General features: G+C 40.8%; 1 protein-coding gene across 3 annotated transcripts in view; it reads left to right on the top strand.

The window, feature by feature from the left end:
• Upf2 (UPF2 regulator of nonsense mediated mRNA decay) overlaps positions 1-20,488 on the top strand; it is a 105,822-nt gene extending 85,334 nt beyond the window's left edge. For 2 of the 3 annotated variants that reach the window (XM_021185904.3, XM_021185914.3), the window contains exons 17-22: positions 5,574-5,675; positions 5,926-6,024; positions 11,055-11,222; positions 14,466-14,607; positions 15,521-15,641; positions 19,238-20,488. In XM_021185904.3, coding sequence (XP_021041563.1) covers positions 5,574-5,675; positions 5,926-6,024; positions 11,055-11,222; positions 14,466-14,607; positions 15,521-15,641; positions 19,238-19,247 — 642 coding nt within the window. In that variant the 3' untranslated portion in view covers positions 19,248-20,488. The remainder of the gene's footprint in view (positions 1-5,573; positions 5,676-5,925; positions 6,025-11,054; positions 11,223-14,465; positions 14,608-15,520; positions 15,642-19,237) is intronic. The other variant, XM_021185922.3, reaches the window with a different exon arrangement.
• The last annotated feature ends 325 nt before the right edge of the window (positions 20,489-20,813 follow it).

The following is a 20,813-nucleotide window of genomic DNA, read 5'->3' as shown; positions in this document are numbered from 1 at the left end:
AGAACTAGATTGATTATAGCATTTTTATTTATTGGCAGTTTGAGAAAAATACCATTTTGATCGTCTATTTATATTAATCTTATTGTATTATTAATGTTATGGGTAATCTTTGGGCTTTACAATCTTAAAAACAATTTTACTAAGTAAATATTCATACACTTTGCTTTATTTTTACGAACTATAGTAGTTCTGAAATTTGAGACTCATTGTGAACATAATAATTGGTTTGCCCTTTTGGTGTTATACTCTTAGGCCAAACTATATGAAATTGCTTCCCTGCCATTTAGTGTCCACTGAAAATTTTTTTTGGGACCCGGGGAGCTAGCTTACTTTGTGATATGTTTGCGTGCAAGCAGGAGGACCTCCATTCAACCCACAAAATTTAAATAGAAACAAATAAACAAACCAGGCATGGTGGCACATGCCTTTAATACCTGTACTTGGGAGGCAGAGGCAGATAGAGCTCTGTGAATTCAAGGCCAGCCTGGTCTAAATAGTCCCAGGACAGCTAGGCCAATGTAGAGAGACCCTATCTTAAAACAACAAAAGACCAGACAAAATGTTAATTACTTGAAGTTAATGGATCCAGAGAAAGGAGACAACTGGATCCCTGGGGATCATTGCCCAGCCAGCCCCACCTACTTGGTGAGGCCCAGGCAAGTGAGAGACCCTGTCTCAAATACACAATGGTGGGTTCGGGTCTAGTAGTTAGGAACACATGCTGCTCCTGCAGAGGACTGGAATTCAGTTCTCAGCAGCCACTTCACACTCACCTATAATTCCAGCTCTGTGTCCTTCTGGTCTCTGTGGTCACATGTATATACCTGTATACAGAGGTATACACGTGTAATTTAATATAAAGTAGGAGCGGGCGGCTGGAGAGATGACTCAGTGGTTAAGAGCATTGATTGCTCTTCCAGAGATCCCGAATTCAATTCCCAGCAAACACATGGTGGCTCACAATCATCTGTAATGAGTATGTGATGCCCTCTTCTGTCATGGCAGACCCACAGGAAGATAGACCACTCATACATAAATAAATAAAAAATAGGAGCTGGAGAAATGGCTCAGTGATTATGCCAGCACCCACATTATTACAACTGCCAGTTCCAGGGATACAGTGCCCTCTCTGTCCCTAGGCACTAGGCACACACATAGTGCACATACATATAGACAAATGGTCATACATAAAGTAAAATCAATCAGTAAATAAAATCTATATCTATAATAATTAAAAATAAGACAATTTTGTCATAAGTAGGGTAAATGTAAGGTAGAATAATAATGAGAACAAAATTTAATGCAGAAATTAGTTATTCCCTGGCTCTTGTATATATCCAGATTATAAATCACTATGGTTTAGTGTAGATGACGTTGTGTTGAGTGCTTAAAGCAATTAGGATGTGAAATAGCTTAGAAGTGTGATATTCACTAAACACTGAAAAACGCTTATAATTAATAAGTATTTGGGGAACTTAAGTTTTAAAGTTATGGTTTGAGTATATGGAACCTAGACATTTAGAAAATGTGTAGTTTGGTGTTTAAAAGAATATTAATTATTCATAGAGTCATAAGATAGAATTAAAAGAAAGGACCTAGCAATTTAAGGTAATTAAGATTTTCTACATGTAAAAATGAAAATCTGTAAGACCATGTTTTCTTTAAGCCTGAAGATTTTCTAGCTGCTAACAGATATCTCATGTGATTTACCCACGTCATTTAGTTAGAAATGGATGGTTGGGAAGAGCAGAGGAGTCCATACTCTGTGGCCTCCGTAACTGGCTGTGTATTTATAGGCAGCAGGAATGTGCTTTTAAATGGTGTGTGCTGCTACCTTTTCCTTGGGGCCTTACAGCTCTCTTAGAGTAGATAAAACAAGTAACAATGGAGAGCTGCAGTATGCTTCCATAACTGGTTTCAGCATAATAGGTGCCTTTTATGTTGATTCATTTTCAAAATGAAATTGCTGTAGAAAAATTCTGAAATATAAATTTAATGGGCTTGCTAAGTACTTTATATAACAAAAGGAAATGAGGCAGTGATTTCTTTTAAATTTTGAGACTAACAATTTTCTCTGTGGTACTAAGATGAACAAAGTTCATGCTGTTAGATGAACAAAGTCTAATGAATCTAACATGCTCAGTAAATATGAAATAACTTTCTTGTAAAGAGTTTGAGGTATATTTTTCTTTTTAAATGCATTTCTTTGTTTTCAGTATTGAACTTTGTATTTGGGAGGGCTTATTTTATACTTGTGTTTCAAGGCAAAGAAGGAAACACTGTACAGGACATAGCTCTACTAGGGAGAAAAGCAGACAGAACATTGAGTTAGGAGTTGGGTGGCTATCTGGGAACCTGGGTTGGCCTTGACAAGAATAAGATAGGGGTGCTTAGCTTCTCTTCACCTCCAAGGTCACTGCTCCCCATAGCTATCCAGAAACAGAAATTATTTAAGAAAAAGAAAGATGAGTTAGGGAGTAATAAACATGGGAAGGAGTATTCTACTATTTACTCCAGTGGAGAAAGAAAAGGCAAGAACTCAACTCATTAGGAACAGTAGGGCACCAAACAGTTTAGCTCAGTGGTAGAGAATCTATTAAGCACACAATATAGCCTTGGGCTCAGCTCTTTAATGCTTGTCCCCACAGAGCCACTGTTCTTTCCGTTTGGTTGTGGTTGTTGTTGTTGTTGTTTTGGTTTTTTAAAGATTTTTTTTTTATGTGTATGAGTGTTTTACTTATATATGAATGCACACCATGTGTGTGCAGTGCCATAAGAGGAGGACACTGGGGCCTGTGCAGCTGGACCTACGCAGACCATTGTGACCACCATGTGGGTTCTAGGATCTCTGCAAGAACAGCAAGTGCTCCTAACCCCTGAGCCATCTCTCCAGCCCCATCTTGGTACTTCTATGTCTTAGCAATTCCCAACCAGGGTATGTTCTCTCTGAGTATCAGTGTGAAACTCAGATAACTGTTGAAGATTAAGTAGTCTATTACAACATAATTTTTGCAACATGTAATTTATCAAAAGAAAGTATAAGACTCATTGTTTCAATAGCAATAATACTTACTGAACATTTATGATTCTATTCACTTTGATAGGTACTCTATCGATATGTTTCCTATGAACACAGTTGATGGTAGTTAGAAACTTAAGTTACAAATAGGTTAAATAATTTGCCCACACTCTGAGAGTAGTACCAGAGCCAAATATGATGTGGGCATTTTTGTGTTTGGTTTGTTGTGTTACATTGCCTCTCCTGCTTGCCTTAGCCAGCTTGGGTTTTGTGATGAATTAATTTTACCTTATTATATTAGTATATAGGAAGATCAAGACAAATGTATTCCTGTTCAATATTTTATTTGTGAAAATGAATGCATTCTGTTCAGTTGGCTGTCTTCATCTGTGTATTCAACTATTCATATATAAAAAATACTCAAGGGAGTAATGCATTTATACCAAGCATATGTAGACCTGTTTAGTCATACCCTAACTGTGAGTGTTGTTTAGCACTTACATTGAACCACTCCTGACATACAGCTTTATTAACTGAGCAATAAAAGGAGGGGGTTTTGTTAATTCGTTTAGCTTAGTTTAATCTAGTTTTAATAGAAAACATCTTTGTGTATTAATTGACTCATGGGGAGGAGGTGCTGGGAAAAAGGCTTATTGGCAAAGTGCATTCGAACACCTGAATTTTATCTCTACCGCCCACGTAGAGAAGGCTGTAATACTATCTGTGAAGAGGTTGAGAGGATCCCTGAGGATCCCTGGCCACCCAGTCTGACGGAGACAGTGAGAGATCCTGCCCCCTGCTCCCCAGAATATGTATACACACACGATTCATTTTCTTCAGGGGGATTTAAGATTAGCTTCTTGTTTTGTGTGTTTGCTTGCCTGCTTGCTTGTTTTTGAGACAGGGTCTCATGTATCCTAGGCTGCTCTTGAATTTACTATGTTCCTGAAGATAACCTTTGTCCTACTTTGATTTTTGTTTCTGTGATAAACACCATAATCAAAAGCAGATTGGGAAGGAGGAGGGTGTAGTTGATGATACAGGTTGCAGGCCATAACTGAGGAACTTAGGTGCAGAAACGAAAGCCGAGATGGTGAAGGAACACTGCTTCCTGGCTTGACCATTTACTTTCTTACATACCTAGGACCACATGCCCATAGGTCAGTCTGAAGGGGGCAGTGACTCAGTTGAGTCACTCTAGCTTGGCTCAACAGAAACTTGCCAGTACAATCTCAAACTCCTGACCATCCTGCCTTAGGCACTGGGGTTTATTAGAAGCATATATACCATGCATAGCTAAGAACATCATTTGTGAATTCAATTTTAAAGTAGAAAACTGCCTTAAATAATTACTGCATTTAAAAAATAAAGTTTAGGCTTTAATCGTTTTTAGCTCTTACTATTTACTAGAGGTGAGTGTGTAGGTCTGGGCATACATGTGTACCACAGCACTTATGTGATGGTCACAGCACTGCTTGTGGGAGTTGCTTCTCTCAGTCCACTCTGTGTATTCCAGCCCAGGTCTGCAGGCTTGGCAGGAAACAGTATTACTTGATGGCCATTGTATTCCTTGTGAAATCTTTCTATGTAGAACTCTAAAACCTTACAGATATTTGTATAGGAGTATGCTATGGGAACTTGGAATTATTTTCCACATACACACAGCCAGCAATAGTACAAATTTAAGTCATTTGTTTTAGGGAGTATTTTTCACTTACCTTGGTACAGTGGAAAGCAGCTAAGCAGCTGAGTTTAGCAAAGTGGACTTAAAACTTTTATTGACACTTTACCATATTTATGGAGTGTGTGGTTTGTGATCCCTAGATGCTCTGTGTAGTGATCGAATTAGTGTGACCACTTCTGTCTTCTCAGACATGGATGATTTCTACGGTTTAGATCAAAATGTGGTATGTCTACACTATGTAATGCTGGGCATACATGGATATGCCCACATGTTGTCGTATCACTTGTCTGTTGGAACTGGAGGGCATTGTGTTAGGTGGAATAAGCCGGGCACAGAGAGAACAGTACGGGTGTACACTCATTCATGGAAGCTAAAATAAGAATGAACGTCATGTCTCACAGAAAAGTAACATGACTCTTTAGAAACAGTGGGTCCATAGACCCCGAAATATTTTTGAGCTGCAAATTGGATTTCTATTTTGTTTTTAATGTAAAAAGTGGGAACAATAATAAAGGACAAGAGAACATCCCTGCATAGTGCTCTATCATGGTTTTTAACTGGTGGGATTAAATGTGAACTTTGTAGGATTAGATGAATAGTAAAAAAAACTACAGTGAGAAATACTAAAGGTTCAGGAAACTGCTTCCTCGTGTAATTTACGTTAATGCTTTATGTGCTGTCTGACCTGTGACTGGTATTTAGCTCCTGGCGTGTAGGAAATGTTGGCCCTCTGACTTGTCCTATCATTCATTTCAAACAGATTCCATGAAAGGAGGCTAGGAGTAAGTAAATGACACACCTACACACCTTTGTAAGGCCTGTTAGGTTCCCTACCGGAGGGCTTGAATTGTCTGTTGATGTTCATTTCAGGAGGGTTCTGATGATGATGATGAGGGAGAGGAGGAGGAAGAGGAGAATACAGATTACCTCACAGATTCCAACAAGGAGAACGAGACTGATGAAGAAAATGCTGTATGTATAACCATATTTGTTTTATTTTCAAATTCTGTAGTGGTTTTGAGTATTTGATTTTAATCATTGAATTTGTTGCTTGTGGTTATAAAAAATAGCTTTCTTGGGAACTTACTTTTGTTTCCCCCTGGGTGGCAAGTTATTTTAACCTTTACCTTTGGTTATGCTGCCCACATCATCATACAGAAAGGCTCTGACTTATGAAACATTACAGTGAAATGGGTTATGACTTTTTCCTTTGTTTGATAAGGAGGTGATGATTAAGGGAGGTGGACTGAAGCATGTTCCTTGTGTAGAAGATGAGGACTTCATTCAAGCTCTGGACAAAATGATGCTAGAAAACCTTCAGGTAAAATATCACTCTTTTGAACACAAAACATTGTAGTACACAAGATTCTGATTAATACAAGGATCTCTTTCTAAGCAGCCACCCCTGTAGCATATCTCCCTAATGTACACAGATTATGACTGCCAACATGTCCTGTATTCCAAATCCTGATTAGCAGTTCTTGAGCGAGAATGAGAATAAATGTAGTTATGGTAAGATGGGAGCGATCATTTTTAAGAGCATGCACTGCCCTTACTCAACTTGTTTTCAACCCCCAGTGTTAGATGGCTAACAGGCACTTGTGATTCCAGGACTGGGGATCTGAAACCCTGGCTTATATGGGCACTTGTATGCATGTAACCCACATAACACATGCAGAGACATAACTAACAATAAAATAAATCTTTATGTTCACAGCATTAATAAACTGGGGGTGGGATTAAATACATATGCCACTACATCCAGCTAACAAACAAGATTTTTTTTTTTTTTTGGTTTTTTCGAGACAGGGAACAAACAAGATTTTATCAAAACTCTGTGTAACGTTTGGTTTTGGTCTGTGCTACTGGAGATCAAACCCAAGATGGGCTAGCTGGGCACTGAACTGCATCCCTAGTCATTCATTTGGCATTTATTAAAACATCACAGTCATTTGGAATGATTACATTTTTCTGTAATAGGAGAGAAACTCCTTTGGGTTATTTACTTCTGCTTATTAAATTACTGATAACCCCTTTGTTAACTTAGCATGCTTTTGTCCGAACATAGAGTTGTTGAGGAGCAACCATTGAGGTAAATTATGTTTAAGGGAAGGAGTGAAAATGTTCAGTATAGCTAATTATTGATCAGTGTTCACTGGAAAGGGAAGAGAACTAGGGGATAGCTAGGTAGGCCATAGAGCAAGGTGATAGCTTGTTTGGGGCTTGTTTAAGATATTAAGTCATTTTGTGCTCGCAGACTGGTTCTTTAGAGAAGAAATACTAGATTTTACTATTGACAAGGTTATTGAAGGACACAACATACCTCCTCCTTCATCCCTCCCCAAAGTATTAACCATCTTTCCTATTGTTATTATTGTTTAGAATATTATTATACACATATTAGACCAATTTCCTGCTTCTTTCAGATATTAAGTATGTCTTTATATATCCAGATATTGTAATATGTGTGTGTGTGTGTGTGTGTTTATTTGATTGGCTGGTCAGTTTTTTGTTTTTGTCCAACATAATATTTTTATTATTTGGTAATTTTATACAATTTACCCTGAACACATTCATTCATTCCAGGTCCCCCTTCCCACCCTTGTGTACCCACCTCCCCACAAAAAATAAATAAATAAACTACCAAGGCCCATTTGTGTTGCCCTTATGCTTTTTGGAGCATGGTCAAACTCCCAGTGGCCTGCCTGTCCCATAAAGAAAACTGAACTTCCCCCACCCCCAATCCCTTCAACTGGAGGAGCAGTTCAGCGTCTTTATCACAGTTTTTAAGGACTGTTTAATAGCTTCCTTGTCTGGACTGGTTCTTTTTGGGGGAGGGCAGATTGTCACAGAAGCATTCAGTGTCTCTCTGCTTGATATTTTGTTTTATTTTTGAGTCAAGATCCCATTAGATAGCTGGGGCTGGCCTTGATAATTAGCCCAGACTGGCCTCAAATTTACAATCTTCCTGCCTCAACCTCCCATGTGTTTAAATGACATGTGTATGCTCCCATAACTAGCCTAAAAGCCCTTAATTTATTAAGTCAGTCTCAGGTCACTTTAGAGGCATGTCAGATAAAGTATAATTAGCAATTGTAATTTTCTAGAAGAGAATAAAACAGTTTTCATAAAGCAGCGTATGGAGTCAGTGACCATTTGATAGCTACTGAGAAGCTGAATGTGAGTGACTAACAGTACACAAGGCAAGGCATAGGTAGTAGATAAGAGAGACAGGCGTTCTTCTTCTCAGAGAGGACAGGTATTTAAAGACTACCAGGTATGTGCTCTAAGTCGTGATCATTGGTGAAGATGGAATGTTTGGGTCTCTAGAAAGGGAAGAGTCGTCATTAGATGGGATGGTGGAAAAGACATTTCTAATAGCACAGTTTTAAATAGAGCTGGTCAGATGGAGCTGTTTAAATTTAGAAATGGGCTGGCCAGTCAAGAGCACTGGATGCTTTCAGAGCACTGGACATGGGTTCAATTCTCACCACCCACGTGGTGGTCATTAACCATCTGTAACACCAGATTCAAGGGGTCTGATGGCTCTGCAGGATCCAGACACACAATGATGCAGAGAGATACATACATGCAAGCAAATATCTACACACATAAAAATTTTAATTAGGGAAAAGTGAAGAAAATTTCAAAGGTCTTAAGACAGAAAATAGCCTGCCTGTGAAAACTAAATAGAGGCTTAGCATCAGTGAACATAATCTACAAGCAAATGGTGACAAGAACAGAACTGTAATGGGAACCCTTGGAAGAGCAAGTCCTAGATGAAATTAGTTCTGATAGGGGTAGGACTGAAACCTGGGGAGACGGCTATCTTGCTAATCGGCAGGTACAAATGGTGGTGATCTGTCTAGCACAGTAACGGGAAACACGTGAGAGCTTTTCAGTGGGTGGAATGAACTGGCTTCACTAGGTACTTACCTAGATTGAGAATTTGATCTTTTATCGCTGTGACAGATGCCTGACAGAAAGTGTTTCATGGAAGAAGTCCTTATTTTATGTTTGGTTTCTGTCTGTTACATAGCAGTACAGAAGCATCAGTGAAGTGTGTAGTGTAGGAGGCCATCTCCCCATGAAGACAGAAGGGGGCCAGGGACAGGACACATTCCTGAGAACAAGCGTGCTCCCAGTAACCTGCTCCTGCAGCCAGATTTATACAGTTAGACCTTCTGTCACTGTGACACTCTTCTGGGGAAGAAAGATGTCCTTTGGCCCCCAACTTCAGTCCATTATTGCTTTATGCTCGAAGCATGATGACAGGAGTGTATGATAAAGACTGCATATCTCATAGACGCTGGGAAGGAGAGAGACAAGAAGGGGCCAGGAAGTCTTTCTCCAGAATGCACTTTCTCTTCCAACAAGTTCCTGCCTCCTAAAATTTCAAACACTTCCCAAAGTAGCACTACAGCCGGGGACTGAACTTGTTTTGTTTTGTTGGGATTTTTTTTTTTTTTTTTAAGAAAGAGTATCACTGTGTAATCCAATAGTGCCTGGAACTTGCTTTTATAGACCAAACTGGCTTTGAACTCACAAGGATCTGCCTGTCTTTGCTTGCCTCTTTAGTGTTGGGATTAAAGGCATGCACCCATACCCAGCCTGTGGACTCCTTTTAATGTGAATCTATAAAGGATGTCATACTAAAGCCTTAGCAAGGTTTCATTTCCTAATTTTGTATTACTTCTCAGTGATGCCATCAGATTATGACTCCACTAGTAGATGAATATCCTCATGAATCAGTAGTCTCTCAAGTACACTTGTAGGGCTGGTGAGGTGGCATAGCAGGAAAAGCACTGCTGCCAAGCCTGATGAACTGAATTCCTTCCCAGGACCCACATGGTTGAAGGAGTAAACCAGCTGTTGCAAGGTGTCCTCTGACCTGTGCACACACTGGAGCAGATGTCCCACATCCCTCTTACTTCCCTGGGGGGAAAACCATACAAAATAAGTGTAAAGTAAGCTTTGGGTTGTCTATCAATGATAAATGTTAGTTATCTATCAATGAAGACTCAAATAAGGAGATATGCATGCATTTATATCTGCTGCCCACCCCATGTGTATATGTTTAAATAGAAAGATGCCCCCAAGAATAGAACTGGAAAGAAAACTATGTGCCATACTCAGAAAACTGAAGCAGGTGGATCACAAAGTTACGGCCTACATGAATTCAAGGCTACCATAGGCAACTTAGTGAGTTTAATCCTGTCTCAAAAAAGTAAAAATAATGATGATAATAATAGGATTGGGGACTCAGGTCTGTGGTAGGATGTTACCTGGACAAGTCCAAAGCTCTGGACTCAATCTCTGGCACTGCAAATTAACGATATATGTTTAGTATAGGACAGTTTGCTTGGAAATAGTTATTTGATTATATATGTATATGTTAGCGTAAGGGAAACTGGAAAAACAACCCATTATTAACAGTGGTTGCAAACTCAAAAAAGTTCATGAGCTTTCTCCAGGTACACTAAATAAATCAATCCCACCACCACCTCTGTGTGCATGTGTGTGCTTGTGTACACACCAAAATTGACATTGTATGTCTTCATCTATCTACACAGCATTTTTCTGAACCTGGAGATTTGCTTACACAGCCTTGTTAGCGAGCCCCTGCCTGGAATCTTCCTGTGTCTGCCTCCTGGGGCTAGGACTACAAATACTATTTACTATACCTGGCCTTTTATATGGGTGCTAACCTTCCAGACTCAGGTCCCCATGCAGGTGTAGCCTGCACTTTACCTACTAAGCCATCTCCCAAACCTCAGGACTAACTCCTTTTAATCTTAAATCTTTTAATCTACCTCGAAACAATGCAAAGTAAGTCATCAGTCAAGATTCATGCAATTAATTTTTTGGAAAATGTATTATAAATGCTAAAATCAGTTGATACTAAGATTTCTTTAGTTCTTGGGTGTTTGATGAGCACCTGTTGTTTGTACAGTGCTGCTTATGAGTGCTGGGTAGAGGGGGATAAGCCATGGAAGAGTCAGACTTCACAGACCCAGAGAGTCTCTGGTAATACAAAGGCAGCTATGTGCCATGAGAGAGAGGGGAAAGGACAGGATGCTTTTGAAGAACTCAGCCTGTGGGGCCCACAGTGTTGTGTGCCATGGAGGCTGGTGCAGTAAACAGAAGCCAAATCACAGCGTTCCTTATAGTCAGACTCAAAGGCTTTTTAGGCAGTGAGAAGAGACATTTCTTTGTTTTGAGTTTGCCAGTCTCTGGATCTTAAGATTTTGTTTTAAGAAATACTATGTTGAATGAATTGTTTGCAGGTTTTTTATTATTTCTCTGTGTGTTTCAGAATATTTATATACTTTTTAAATTTCTGTCTTGAAGCAGCGAAGTGGTGAGTCTGTTAAAGTGCACCAGCTTGATGTGGCTATCCCTTTGCATCTCAAAAGCCAGCTGAGGAAAGGGCCCCCACTTGGTGGGGGGGAAGGAGAGACAGAGTCTGCAGACACGATGCCATTTGTCATGCTAACAAGAAAAGGCAATAAACAGCAGGTAAGATATGTTCCTTGTGTAGTTACAGATAATTGTTGGCTATTGGGTGTTAGAATTTACTTTGTTTAGTAAATTCCAAGTTACCATTTTCCTACAAAAGGACATGGTAAACATTTAGAGTATTCAGTAGTAGAGATATTATTCATGATGATTGATTGATAGATGAATTGACTGACTTTTAGACTGGATGTGTGTTAATGGAAAGTTCTAAGTGTGTATATACTTGTAAGAACATATAAATACCTTGACTTTAAGTAGAAACTATATAAGGAAGCTCAGTATGGGGGTAGGATAAGGGAGAGGAGGATGTGGACTAACATATACCAAGAAACACTGAGTGCCAAGGGTCAGTCCTTCTGTTGAAGTCTGTTACCAGGCCCCACACCTTCTCTGACTGTGCTCTTCCTTTCTTTGCTGTGTGTTAACATATGATCCCTCAAAAATCATTTCCTTGGCTACTAAGCCATTACGTTAGGAACTCATGTGTTCATTTAGCAGATGTTTACTGAGCAGCAGCTATGCACTATATGCATATGTATGTGTCTATGTCCTAGGACTATATATAGGTGGCAGAAATGATGGAATACCTGCCTGTCTTATCTCCTGTGAGATAATAAGACTTGGTATACAAGGATAAAGGCCAGCTGTTAGAAACATCTTCTGCATGCTCATGGATCAGTTCTGTTTTTATGCTTTATCATTTCTGATATCAGGCTTATTTCTAAATTGATTAATTCATGTTATAATTAACATTTTTGTTTTAATGATATATATTAGAATGAAAGAAATACCAGCTTTTAGGAAATAAGGTAGTCAGGTCTAATTAGGTGGTTTACATGTTATTCACATGACCATTTGGCTTATTTGTGTTCATGCTGGACCTTTCGTGTAGAGCATAAGTTAAACAAATTCTTTTCTCTTTGAGCTGTCATTCTGGTTTAGTAAAGGAATTCACAGTGTCAGTTTGGGAATATGAGAGACATAAAGCAAGTGAAAGGAGACAACGAGCATAGGGACAAGCAGGAAGGGAGGTTGTGCCTGCAGACACAATCAGGAAGTTAGTGAGTACTGTCTGTGCCTGAGGAATCTGTAGCCACGGTACTGAGACCAGCATAGAGAGATGGCTCAGTGGGTGCAGGGACAGTGTGTGTTCAACACACACACACACACTGGAGATGAGGGCTGACAGACCCTCTGAAGAGGATAAAGAACAGTAAGCAGGAACCCCTGAAAGATCAGCAGGGCTAGCTCCTGGTGAACACCACATTGGTCTTGGATGTCTGCCTCTCTGTCTAGAGGACAAAGAACAGCTCTGCAGCACCATCCTTAGTCACCAGTGCCAGCAGATGGGAGCCACATAAAGATTTTGACTCCTTTTATACTTTATACGCTTGCTGAGACCTGACTCTAGAACTAGCCCCTTCTTGAACCTGTGGCTCAAAGTGGGTTGCCACCTACATGTTAAATACGAGTACCAGAACCTAAAACTCTGCAGTAGCCACCACCCTCTGCATCTTAGCAAGGAACGGGAGTGGGTCCCAGTGTTCAACCCTTGGAATAAGTAAGATGAGTCATTTAACTCCCTACACAGTAAGAAAGAGCAGCCCTGACTCTTGACCTCCAAGAGTGTGGCTGGACGCTCTATTCTTGGCGTCCAGCTACTAGGCAGGGTGTGAGGGCTGAGGGCCTGCCCCTTGATAAAGACAGCCCCCACTAAGTTAAGACCAGAAACCCCTCTTTCCTTTTCAGTAAGAAAACAAGGCGAGATTAAGATAATCAGCAGCACCCGCACCCTAACCCAAGGCTGAGGGCCACAGCAGGACCTTGCCCTGGGCTTGCCCGCCCTTCCCTTTCTGAGTTCGCATTACATGACTTCATACAACTCCCCTCTGTATGGTTTTTGTTTGTTTTTTAATTTCTAGTTGAGTAACTCAGTTCCTGTCCATAATTTCCTGTTTAAATAAGTGATCATAGAAGTCCTGCTTTATACCTTTATTTGCTAGCTAGTGTGTAAAATAGCCTCAGTACTAGTAGAAGTATAGGGCTAGCAAAGACTATAGTTATGACTAACATTAAAGTTAACATGGTAAAGTAAAATCCTGCATCACTCCCCACCCTTCTCTGTATAGGCATGCCTGTGTGTGCGTGTCCATGCACACGTGCGCACACACACACACACACACACAAGGCTTTACAACAAGTCCCACCCCTTACTGTCTATAGACCCGGGCTGTGCTCTCTGTGTTCACTCAGTCTCTAAGGAGGAAAGTGAGAGCTGGAAGACTTGAATTGGGGATTGTGCCCAGATCTTTGCCAAAACTGCTTTTTGGCTACCTGGAGTTGGTAATTTGCTACCGTAACCAGGATTCTCAAATCCCAGTTTTAACATTTTCCCCTAGGCTTGCTTGTTTCTTTGAGTTAGGCTTTTTAAAAATCTTAGTCATCATATTTTAGGTCTCCTTTATTCTCTCTGCTCTTCGTTCACACTCTTTACCCATACCAACGGCTTCTCTTGGCACAAAGAAGAAAGTCTGGAAAGGTCATTTAATTCTAATATTTTAAAGCATATACTATGCACAAAGGCTTTACATGACGCAAGGTAAAGTATGCACACTGTTGTGCCACAGAGTTTAGGTTGTGAAACACTTTGTTTTCGCCGGGCATGGTGGCACACCTTTAATCCCAGCACTCAAAAGGCAGAGGCAGGCAGATTTCTGAGTTCGAGGTCAGCCTGATCTACAAAGTGAGTTCCAGGACAGCTAAGGCTGGCTACACAGAGAAACCCTGTCTTGAAAAACCAAAAAAAAAAAAAAGAAGAAACACTTTAAACAATTTGTACAATTTGCTTAGCTGATTATCAGAGGTTACCTAAAAGTTCGCAGGGAGCCATGGGCTATGGGCTGTATTTTACAGATTTTTATCTAGCTTTGTTTGCCATGTGCATTCCTAAGCTAGAAACATCGTTCTGAACACGGACATTCTGAGAAAGGACCGGATCTCTGCATCAGTTATGTCACCCTCCCTCCTCGTGTCCCATCTCCCTGTGTTCACATCTAAGTAGCTAAGTAGCCTTCCCGTTCCCATCCACCAGTAGATAGGCCTTGTTTCTTCTTTGAATAATATAGGTTTGACAAATCTGATTTACAGTGAAGGATATATAGTATTGTTTTGTAAACTCATTTATTTAATCATCCTTGCTATTTTATCAGGCTACTTTTGATTCCAGTGTTGTTTTTCCTCCAGTTTAAGATTCTCAATGTGCCCATGTCATCCCAACTTGCTGCAAATCATTGGAACCAGCAACAAGCAGAACAAGAGGAGAGGATGAGGATGAAAAAGCTCACCTTAGACATCAATGAACGACAAGAGCAAGAAGATTATCAAGGTATGAGAGAATTACAGGCTAGCAATGGTAGCATAAGCCATTGCCCTACATGTCCTCACTCTGCAGGCTGAGGACAGCTTGGGGTACAGTAGGACTCGATCTTAATAAAAGAAAGCAAGATCACTTAGTAACAATGTATAGAGGGGCTGGAGAGATGGCTCAGCAGTTGAGAGCACATATTGCTCTTCCAGAGGACCTGAGTTTAATTTCCTTCAACTTCTTCAGGTGGCTCACAAGTTGCCTGTAACCAACTCCTCTGGCTTTGTCTGCACGCACATGCACATGATCCATGCATGTACAGAATTAAAATTAATCATTTTTTTCCTTTTTTTTTCAAGACAGGGTTTCTCTGTGTAGCGCTATGTTGGAACTTGCTCTGTAGACCAGACTGGCTTTCAACTTAGGGATCCACCTGTTTCTGCCTCCTAAATGCACCATAGCAACCAGATATAAAAATAAATCTTATTAACTTGAATAAAAATAATAATATGGGAAATTGGGTTCAGATTGTAAAGGACTTGAGTTGGATTTCCCAGCACTCAGTGTGTAACCCCAGTGTTGAGAGGCAGATCCCTGGGGCTTGCTGGCCTACCAAGGCCAATACTAGGCAAGGCCCAAGTCCCAGTGAGAATTGCTGTTGGAGAAAACCAGGGGACAGTGCCTGGGGAGGAACAGCGTCCCTAGGCTGTCATAGAGTGTTTTAAATGTAGCTATTCCAGTTGTTACTTCCTTTGCTTTTCCATGGTTTTAGTACTTGATTTTCATTAACCTATATACTATACTGTTCTTCTCTGAAAGAGTCAGCTACCTACATATAAGGACTAATGAGCTCTATCTCCCTGGTGTTTGTAGGTTTGTGGAGGTTTATGCTCCCAAGAGCTAACAGCATTTTCCTCTTTGCTCCTAATCACAGAAATGTTGCAGTCTCTTGCCCAGCGCCCAGCTCCAGCAAACACTAATCGTGAGCGGCGGCCTCGTTACCAGCATCCAAAGGGAGCACCTAATGCAGATCTAATCTTTAAGACTGGTGGGAGGTAAGCAGCCTTCGAAGACTTGCTGCTTCTAACACGTTTCTGTTGGTGATGCTTCTGTGAGCCAATTGAGGACTTACGACTAGATTCAATGATAGAGCTGAATTTTATTGAAGCCTGTTACATTGCTACTAAAAATGCAAAGTAGCGGAAGAGGCAATGGGAAGCATTAGTTTCCTGCCTATTTGATTTCTTAAAAATAGCTTAAAGTATATGCAGTACTGTTCCTGATAATATCCGTCCCCTTTTATCATCATCAGAGACCAAAACTACAACTGTGTACAACCATGGCTGCCTCTGGAGCAACGCTTCGCTGTGCTCTCAGGAAACACTTCTAGAAGGTTCCACCTCAGTGATGCTGCTCTCTTAACCACTAAACTCTCAGCACGAGCTGACCAGCACTGAGTATCCCAGCAAAACTCCACTTGAATAGTTCTGGTATCTCGTTAATCACAGCTGATTGTTCAGCCCCAGCTAACCAGAACCACAAGATCTTAAAAGAGCAAACGGCCCCGATGGAATCTTTAAGCTTCCATCCGAAATGTCACAAGCCAGGCTCATGGTTTGTACTCTCACAACATTGTTATCTTACAAGCTCCCACAGTGCATCCCACTAAACTCTCAACACTCAGTGGCTTTTCTAGCCCAGAATTCCAGTCTTTCCACGATCCTCCAAAAACATGGTCAGGTCTATCACAGCAATACCAACTTATTTTAGGGTTATAACCAAAAAGCAAGTTGGAGAGAACAGGGTTTGGCTTACATGTGCATATTGGCTCATCAATAAAGTCAGGACAGGAACCTGGAAGCAGGAGCTGATGCAGAGGCTATGGAGTGGTGCTGCTTACTGGCTTGCTCCTCATGGCTTACTCAGCTTTCCTTCTTATAGAACCCAGGACTGTCAGCCCAGGGATGGCATCACCCACAGTGGGTTAGGCCCTCCCCTATCAACCACTAATCAGGAAACTGCTCTACAGCTGGATCTTATGGAGGCATTTTCTCAATTGAGGTTCCCTCCTTTCATAACTCTAATTTGTGTCAAGTGACATAAGACTAGCCAGCATCCATCATCTTTAAGAATGACCCTCTCTCTGAGCCTAGCATGGTGGCACACACTTATCCTAGGTCTTAGCTAGACAGAAGCAGGTGTTTATTTCCATGAGTTCGAGCCTGGCTTTGATTATAGCAAATTCTAAACCACCTCAAAAGGGGTAGAGCAGAGATGGCATGTGGCTGGAAAGATGGCTCAGTGGTTACGAGCACTTACTGCTCTTTCTGAGGACTAACATTTGATTCCTAGCACCCACATGGAGAGTCACGACCGTATTTAACTCCATTTCCAGGGGCTCTGACACCTTCCTCCTGGAGATCAGTCATGTACATGGTACATATATATATATATACATACATACATGCAGGCAGAAATTCACATAAGTCTTTTTAAAGGCCCTTTGTAAAGTCTAATAAACCCTTTAAAAATGTAATGTGTGAATGAACATTGTAAAAGAGAAGACAAACGTGTAAAGAGGTGTTAAGCCAATTGGAGTAGCAAGTGGTCTCTGGTTTTAAATTTTAAATTCTAGGTGAAGAAATATAGTTATTTGAAAAAAAGAAATGAAAGAATGAAATCTTCTGGTAGTTTAGGTTCTATTTATTTTCTTTGCTTTTCACTTCAAGATAGCATTGGAGTATCATCAGGTGTCTTGACTGTGTAAGGGGTTTTCTGTGTGAGGGAGGGAAGCTTGTGCCTATGAGAAACTGCTTCCAAATTGATTCTTGAGATGATGGATTCTATTTAAAGCCAGTTATTAACACTCATGACATGATATGGCAGTTAAAGTAAAATTTACTTGCTGGCTGGTTACTGAAGTAGTTGTAATATCTTTGCCTAGGGATTTGATAGGCTTAATCAAGAGTTGATAAGAATGTAAATTAAAACTTAAGTCCTTTAGAAAATTATAGGTGTTTACCTTGAATGAGGTAATATGCTTTAAGTAAAACTATTTTCTAGGTTTTTTCCTGTACTTTTCAGTAGTGTAGAGTGAGTTGCTCTCAGTTCAGTTTGCCTTGAAAAGGTGACACTGGCATCTTCAGCAAGTGCTGATACTGACACCTGGGTGCTTCGGTTCCATGTGGATGACCGCAGTGCTTTCTAAACTTTGCAGATATGTATTGGTTATTTACTGAAATGCATCTTGCCCTCCCTTGTTTTGAGATAGGGTATTTGCTGTACTGTCCAGCTTGACTTAAGCGGTCCCTGGCTTAGTTCTCCCATCTCATCTTGTCGAGCAGCTAGGAGAACTGGCTCACAACTTTATTATATTCCCTGCCCACATTGATGGGTAAATAACCCAGCCAGGGCTGTGCTCTTGACGGAGCTGAACCCCCAGCCCATGGCTTTCTTTGACACAGACCCCTACTATGTGTAGCTCTGGTGGGCCTTCAGCTCTTGTAAGTCTAGACTCTGTCCACAGCACCCATGGGAACTTCTCTACGTCAGTATTTTAAGGTTAATCATTATATATTTCCCAGAATAGCATTAGCTCAAGTATGTATTAGAAATACTTTTTTCAGTTCTTAGAATCACTCAGGGTAATTGTTTGCCTATAAGATGGTCACGTGGCACTTTACTAGACCTCTGATCTCCTCATCCACTGCACTGCTGTTTCAGACAGCTGCTTGCATTTACTTCAGGAAAGACGTTTGTGTCGTTGATTTCTTCCTTTCCGAGAATGATTGTGTCAGTATCCGGGCCTCACCTCCTCCTTGAAGAGATTTTGTAGCCATAGCTCAGGATACACTTGTCTAGTTTTGGATTTTATTCCTTAAGAGTTTCTTGCTACTCTAGCCTGCTGTTAGTTAAACCGTAGTGTAACAGTTCATTCCCCTGCCCTGAGTGGCTTCAACAGCAGAATTGTGTTTGTCTCAGGCAGGGCTGGTTGCTTGTGGGCTATGGAGAGCATGTTCAGGCATCCCAGCTTCCAGGAGTCTGCTGGCCGTCCCATAGCTTTTAGATACATCATCCTAGGCTGTGTCTTTGTCTTCACATAGTGTTCTTCCTGTGTACATGTCTGAGGACATACTTTTTTCTGTAAGAACAATCTCAAGTTGGGAGCTCAGCCTATCCCAGCATGGGTGTATCTTAATTGATTACATCTGCCAACAGCTGTTTCCAAATAAGATTTTAACCTGATGTTCTAAAACATGTTGGACTTCACCATATTGGTGATACACATTTTGGTGATACACAAGTCAATAACTCACAAACCATGATTTCTTAGCATTTTAGAAATTAGCTGTAGAGGGCACATGCCTATTATAGCCCAATGACATGGGAGCAGAAGACAGGAGAACCAGGAGTTCATGATTATCCTCCTCAGCTACCTACGTAGTAAGTACAAAGCCAGGTTGGGCTGTGTCTGACCATATCAAAAGTGTGGGGGAGAAGATTGGCTGAAGCCAAGGTGTAGGAGCCATACTTCCACTGGAGAGCGTATAGAATCTTCAAGAAGCACTAACTCTGCATGGTGGCTGCTGATGACTGACACTTTCCTGCCTGTGCGGTAAAGTTCCTAATGCCATCCCGTTTGTCCCTTTAGGAGACGTTGATCCAGCAGCACGTGTCATTTCATTAGGTCCTGTATCTGATGTTGTGGATAGTGGAGTCCTCCAGCAATTGAATGAGAGCAGCGGACACATCTCAGCATGTCGGTCTAGAGAGTTGCGAATCTAAACCTGGGACAGGCTGGGGCCATGAGGCAGAAACACCAGCCTCTGCCAACACCGGAACAAGCCGACGCTTCCAGACAAGGCAGAAAGGCCTTTTGTAATGGAAATCACGTGAGGGTTAATCTTCTCTTGAGAATGGCAGTCAAGAAATGAGAAGGTTCACTTGACTACTGAGCAGTTACACCAAGAACAGCGTCCATGAGGTGACTGAGCCGGAGAAGAAACAGTTGAGATGGGAATGGTATGGGGGAAATGAACTTGAGTTTTAAACTTGATTTAAGTTACAGTGTCTCTGAATTGAACATCCCATGTTGGAAGAAGATACACTTGGGGGCTCCAGGACTACAGTAGAAAAGTATAGAGCAAGCAGTAAAATCTTGTAGTAAAACGTACATGCAGGACAACAAAATGATGAAAGAGATCCAAATGCCAGATAAGCCACCAGGAAAGGTGTTGTTAAGGAGTTTGTTTCAAGAGGAGCAAGGGATGAGGGAGAAAAACCTGTGTTAACCATCAGAGTCAGTGATGTAAAGTTGCCTATTAGAGTGAAAGAAACTGTGAAGACTGTTCATATGCAAAGCATTAATGCAGATGGTTTAGAAGGTCTGATACCAGCCTAAGAACGGGGATATAGTAGAGCCCATTGTAAGTATCATTGAAAACAAGCGGTGCCAGTGAGCATGTCACAGAACAACGAAGGACAACAAGAAGCGGATCAGAGTATTTTGTTGACCTTCATGGGTTTACAGCCTCTGTGTCTAAACAAGATATGGAAACAAGTAGAGCTTTTACTTTGCTTTTGTTTTCGTTTCGTTTTGTTCCCCTTTCCCCAATAGAAATGAGGGTTCTTAGTCTGTTAATTTATTAGGATAGGTGTCTTTCATTTGCTTTCCAGTAGGCATAGTAATTTAGTTAAAGGACACATCTGTATGCTACAACTTGATCACATCTTTTTTCTATTTTGCATCTTTCTTTTACCATATTTCAGTTTCTGCATGTAGATTTCAATAAGAAACAAAACTTGTAAAGTTGTAACATTTCACATGGAAATGCTGCCCAATCTTCACCAGCTTCAGAAATCTGACCTTTGCCGATGCTGCAATAAAGTGTTGTAATTTGGATTTGGCATGATTTGTTTTATTTGGTTGGGAAACCTTTCAGTGGGTCAGTTAGTATCATCCAGGGTCATCTTCATGCTTTATTAAAAAATATTCTCTGCTAGATACGGTAGTACATGAGTGTAATCCCAGAACTCACTACTGAAGTAGAATCACAAATTGGAGGGCTAGCCTTGGCAGTATGTACTTATTCTGTGGACCTCTGAACTCAGTATGAAGACCTAAAACTCTTAGAGATCTGCCTCCCTCTGTCTCCCAAGTGCTGGGACTGAGGGTGTGTGCCGCCATGCACAGAAGACATTGTCTCTAAAAACCAAGTCGTAGAGTT

Source organism: Mus caroli, unplaced genomic scaffold (assembly GCF_978045245.1).
Source record: "Mus caroli unplaced genomic scaffold, Mus_caroli_1 scaffold_2, whole genome shotgun sequence".
Classification (NCBI taxonomy): Eukaryota; Metazoa; Chordata; class Mammalia; order Rodentia; family Muridae; genus Mus; species Mus caroli.
The sequence above is the reverse complement of the archived record's forward strand: the minus strand, read 5'-3'. Positions and strand labels throughout refer to the sequence as shown.